This window comes from Gavialis gangeticus, unplaced genomic scaffold (assembly GCF_001723915.1).
Source record: "Gavialis gangeticus isolate Ggan-Ray unplaced genomic scaffold, GavGan_comp1, whole genome shotgun sequence".
Taxonomy (NCBI): domain Eukaryota; kingdom Metazoa; phylum Chordata; order Crocodylia; family Gavialidae; genus Gavialis; species Gavialis gangeticus.
Window position 1 is genome coordinate 2,110,404 of NW_017728959.1, and position 5,706 is coordinate 2,116,109.

At 49.2% G+C, this 5,706-nt stretch overlaps 1 protein-coding gene across 1 annotated transcript in view; it reads left to right on the forward strand.

Moving 5' to 3' along the window:
- Positions 1–7: 7 nt before the first annotated feature.
- FKBP6 (FK506 binding protein 6) overlaps positions 8–5,706 on the forward strand; it is a gene marked incomplete at its 5' end in the record, with an annotated part of 62,277 nt that continues 56,578 nt past the window's right edge. Inside the window, 3 exons of the mRNA XM_019509693.1 lie at positions 8–28; positions 553–670; positions 4,218–4,307. Coding sequence (XP_019365238.1) covers positions 8–28; positions 553–670; positions 4,218–4,307 — 229 coding nt within the window. The remainder of the gene's footprint in view (positions 29–552; positions 671–4,217; positions 4,308–5,706) is intronic.

A 5,706-nucleotide genomic window follows, 5' to 3' on the forward strand; every position in this document is an offset into this window, starting at 1 on the left:
GCGCCCGGGGGATGCGGGCGGCGGCGCGGTGAGGCCCGGCTGGAGCGGAGCGGGGCGTGGCGCGGCGCGTGGCTGCGCGGAGCCCCTGGCCATTTCTGTGGAGACCACTAAAACCCGCCGCTGCCCCGCTTCACGGGGGTGGGTCCGGGGAGCGGCCCAGGCAGCGGTGCGGGCCCTGGGCTTGTGTCGGCGGAGCAGCCACGGGGCTGCAAAAGCTCATGGCCCCGGAGCGGGCGGCCTGCGAGATGCGCTCCCTGCCGCGGGATCTGCACTGCAGCCTCGTTTTTAAGCGCTGAAGTGTCCTGCCTAAGATCTCCGCTTGAATGCTGCAGCGCGCTGCTCCCTGCATCATCTAAGTCAGGGGTGGGCCAAATGCAGCCATTCTGTCCAACCTGCAGGGCCCCTAAAAATTTAGGAAATTAATATTTATCTACCGCTGGCTGCCTGTAATGCAGCCATCGCTGGCTTGCCAAAACTCATTAAGCGGCCCTCCACCCAAAATAATTGGCCGCCCCTGATCTAAGTGGTCGTTTCCTTTTCCACCCTTCCTAGTCTCCTTTCCAGCAGCTGGGCCAGCGCATGCAGGACATTACTGGTGATGGTGGGGTGCTAAAGGAGGTTGTCAACACGGGCTCCGGAGAGCTGGTCCCCCATGATGCATCTGTCTTAGGTAAAACAGGTCTCCATGTGGGAGGTCTCATTCTATGATCATGCTCTTTGGAGAGCGACCTCTTTCATGGTGTGTCACTGCTTGTCTGCTGCATTGTTTCTGCATTGGTATTCTGGACCTAGGTGATCACTCCTCTCTGCACCCCATGCAGGAGTAAATGGAAGGTTTGTCCATTCTCCTTTTGTGCCAGAACACTTTCGGCCCTTGCCCTTCTGTGCCCCTTAAACCTTAAGGATGTGAATTCAGTTTAACCATAACCTGGCAGGAAATTCCAAAGTGTTTCCAAAAAAACCCCCCCAAAAAACCTGAAGAGTTATAACCATGATTAAGGAGAATTATAAAAAAAGAAAAACAAAGTTTGTTCATTTTGTGCAAGCTGTGGGTTTCGGTCAGGTGACTTAAACCCCCAGATTCTGCAGTAAAATCTTCTCTTGTGCATATTGGTGTAGGATGAACACCTTAAATCTTACTTAGGGCTTGTCAAAGTACTGTGAATATGAACCCTCTCAAAAGGTACCCTAGGTTGAACTTGGATATTTAAATGCTACCTGACTGGTAGCACCCCTCAGAGTTCTCATAGCCTGTAGAGTTTACCAACACTTCTCTTGCATATCCTGCTCTTGAATATGAGAAACACCTTTTTCAAAAACAGGGTATCATGAAGGAAAAAAGACCTTGCTTTTGGTAAGCATCTGAGTAGCAGCATCTGGGGGGGTTGAGGCTGGTGCCAGCCATACGTGCCAGATGGGACTTGGCATGCCTGCCAACCTAGGTGCAATGGGGTGGGGGTTGTGACCTGGGCCTGACCCCAGTCTGGCACACAGGGCTGTATCATCCAGCTGGGGGGCTCCACTTGGGTCTGGAAATTTGGTAGCAGGAGAGTGATGGCCTTACTTGCTGTGACAATTAATGTTGTCACTGATCCCCCACTGCCAGATTTCCAGACCCATGGGGATCTGTTTTTCTTGCTTGTCATAAGCATCCCAATTTTCACCAGCTGGTTTCGAGGGAAAAGGTGTGGGTTATATGTAAGAAAATGCAGTAATTTCTCATTCTAAGTCATTAATGTACCAGTATCCTAGCTTTGTTCTGCTTCAGATCTTGCCAACCAGCAGAGCGTGTGTGTTTTAACACAGATTTTATTCCTGGTGCTATGATGCTGACATAAAGGTTCTGGGGAGGGGAACAAACACAAAATCCATGTACACAGGGAAACAGTTTTGCTCTTAGGTCAAGGCACAGCTTGTATTACCTGAAAGATGGTTCAATCTGGTGATACTTTGCAAAATGAAGCAGGTTTGACTCCCACACCAAGAAATGCCTGTTAGTGGTTTTATGGTAGGCATAGGCTACCAATGTTCCCAGTAGAGAGTCTCTGGAGCAGGGTTATGCTCTGAACCTAGAGATTGTTCTGCCTTTTTCACCTCTTAGGGATGGCTTCCCTGAGTCAGTATTTGGTCAAAGTTGTGGGTAGGTACACTGCCTGCTGCATGTGATGTATCTGCAAAACACATGAAGCAAGGGTTTTTGTCTCCAGGGCTGAACATCCATCCTCAACCAGTATTAAACTGTTGTACTATTTTGTTAACTTTTCTTTTCTTGCCAGATAAGTCATGAAAAACTGTCAAACTAATTTTAAATTGCGAGCATAGTGTTTTATCATTTTAACAGTGGAGCTCCTCCAGGACCAGCTTGCTCCTCAAATACCCAGGCTGAATATGACCATGGTGCCTGCAGGAGGCAACAAGCTGGTGCTCAGCCCTCCTGCTGACCTGCAGTTGAACCAGCCCTGCACTCTGCCACAGCACATCCTCCACCCAGTGCCTGTGTCCCCAGGACCTGGACATACCCTACCAAGGCCAAGCAGCTGCAGCAGGGCAGAGCTTGGCGGCTGCAGCTTGGCAGCCCAAGGCTGGTTCCTGCTGACCCCACGCTCTGCCAAGCTGTGCAGGATCTGTCCACCAGCTCTTGCTGCCTGGCTTACCTGGCATTAGCCTGAAGCCACTGAACCCCTTGTTGGGGAATGGGTCGGGGGGAATACAGGAACCTGATTTTCTGCCTCTGCTCAGCTTGGGAGGCGGCTGTGAATGGCACAGCCTCCCTGCTTTCTCACTGCAGCCCCAGCCTAGACCAGAAGTGCCAAGTTGCATGCTTTGTGCTCAGAGCTGCCTGGCTGCTACCGGGGTTTAGGGGCTTCATTCACCTGCCAACTGTGTCTGCTGCTGGGCAGACCAGAGGGAACTGGTAGCCAGACCCTGTACAGCCGAGCAAAGTTCGGGGTTGGCAGGAGCCAGCCTTGGGCTGCCAAGCTGCAGCTGCTGAACACCTTGCTCTAACTGTCTAGCTGCACTGGGTCCTGGGGGCTGGATCCTTCCCCCCAGAGCTTGCATCCCCCACAGCCTCTGGCTTGACTGCTGGCCAGCTGGGTGCTGCCTGAGCTTCATGGGGCCCAATCATTTTTGGAGCTCAGGCAGTGCCCAGCCTGCCAGCAGCCCAGGCAGGGGCAACCCCCAGGTGCAGGCTCTGGAGGAAAAAAAGGATCAGGCCCCTCAGAGCTCAAGCAGCAAGCCAGTCCTGTCCCAGTCTCCTAGTCCTGCACCTGCTCACCATTGGAAAGTCACAACTGTGCAGGTGAAGGATAGCCAGAGATGGTTTTTTGCCTTAAGGTGCTACTGCTCTGCTAAGATGAACAACACTGAGCCAATTAACACTTGTTCAGATTACAATGTAAGGTGTAACAAAGCTCAAAGACACAGCCTTTGATCTGAATTCAGTCTATGGAGCCCTTTCATACATACTCCTGTGCTGCATGTCGGTCTCAAGTGGGATACGGGCAGCATGCAAGGTGTACTGGATGGCCCTGGGATTCGCATGAAGCACCCTCTTAGGTTGCTCTGAGACTGTGCATGTGGTACCTGCTTCAGCATACATCTGCTCTGTGCCTAGTCCATTGCACATCCTGGAGCAGTCAGAGCAGGCAGCACATGCAGCAGGGTCCTAGAACGACTAGACCAGGTCCTGTGTGTGGCATGGTCCCCAGCCAGCTGTTCAGGGGCATGTACTGCACGTGACGCCCACTTTAGGACATGCAGGGGATCCAACATGGAGCAGATAGATGCATGTTGGAGTGCATGTTGCACACTGGTACAGCCTCAGGGTAGCCAGAGTTGATGCCACGTGCAGCATGGTCATAGAGTAGCCAGTTTGGGGCCACATGCTGCATGTGGTGGCTGGAACAGACATGCTGAAAGGGGCAGTGTGTGTAGCTGGTCTGGGACATGTGCCACATGCAACACGCCCTGTTCCTACTCCAGGGCATGTAAGGGATCCACATCAGGGACTACTCTGTGGGTCTTATCTGGCCCCATGACACTCATCCTGCTCACAAGGCTGGATGAGTTTTTTTACTCATGGTAAAATAAAAACAAGTGTGTGCGCGTGTGGTTAGCAGTTATATCCTTAAGTGATTTATTGCTTGTACTGCTTGATATAACCTAAGGTCTTCTGTATGACCTCTCTTGTTCCTTTTGTGTTGGAACTGTTGCAGTTAAATATTCTGGGTATCTGGAATACATGGATAAGCCCTTTGACACAAACCGCTACAGGAGGTCTTCTAGACTGATGAAACTTGGAAAAGGTAAGTCCAAGCTGCAGAACTGTCACAGGAGTCATAGTTCCCTTCCATTTGCTTTTAGTTTTGGCTGTATTTAAACAGGCTAGCAAATTTTATGCCTGTGGTTCTCAACCTTAGACTCAAGGCACCTGTTGGGAAATGCCAGCTCTTATTTTTCTGTTGTCAAGAAAAAAGCAAAAACTTACAGAAAAATTGTTCTGTTGTAAACAACTCTGACCATAGAATGTTTTTATTGCTATGAATTCCTGTTTGAAATCCTTTGGGCTTATCTAGTTAAGTTTGCATACCTAAAAATGCGACTAGTGAGTAGCACCCTGTGGTACCCCATGGTGCCACTGAGAGAATCACTATTTTGTGATTTTGTTTTTATTAATTTTTTTTTTTATATAATAGCATGTAATTTTAAAAGTTAGCCTTGGTAGTTGTGATGGTACAAGCTAGCAGGCAAAGTAGATTTGCACCTTCTAAATTAACCAAAATATATGTATATAACACAAGCTTTTGTGAGCTGAAGCTCACTTCATCAGATCTATGAAAGAACATGCACAAAGCAGAGTATAAGAAAAGAGAAGTTAGAACACAAAAGACAAGGGAGTGGTAGAGGAAGAGAGAAGAGGGAAGGGAGAAGAGCGGTGCTGGGAGACAAGTAAGCAAGTAGTGAACTCATAGGAACTAAGGAGTCAGAAAAGCTATCCCAGGTAATGGGATAAGAATCCCTAGTCCCTGTTTAGACTATTTGTAATGCAATCCAAGTTGTGAATGATTTCTTGTTCCACAGTATTCCATTTATGTTAGTTTTTAAAAGATTGCTGTCTGAGAACAGCCACCATTAGGTCATCAGCTTGCATGTCTTTCTGCACCCGATTTCAGAACAGTGTTTGTTTTTTCTGTCACACAGGGATTGCCCCATCTTTCCAATGTAGACAGAAGAGGGGCACTGTAAGTAGGTGATGACTTCTCCATGTATGTGACATTTATGGAGTTACAAGTGAATGAACCTCAGATTTCATAGATTTCATAGACATTAGGGCTGGAAGGGACCTCGGAAGATCATTGAGTCCAGCCCCCCGCCCGAAGGGCAGGTAGTCAGCTGGGGTCATAGGATCCCAGCAAGATAAGCATCCAGTTTTCTCTTTAAGGTGTTCAACGTAGGTGCTTGAACCATCTCTGATGGCAGGCTGTTCCAGAGCTTGGGGGCTCGGACAGTAAAATAAATTCTTCCTTATGTCCAGCTTGAAATGGTCTTGCAGTAGTTTATAACCGTTTGACCTTGTCATCACTTGGGGCGCTCTGGTGAACAAACGTTCCCCCAGATCCTGGTGAACACCCCTGATAAACTTGTAGGTGGCCACCAGATCACCCCTGACCCTGCACTTTTCCAGGCTGAACAGTCCCATGGCTC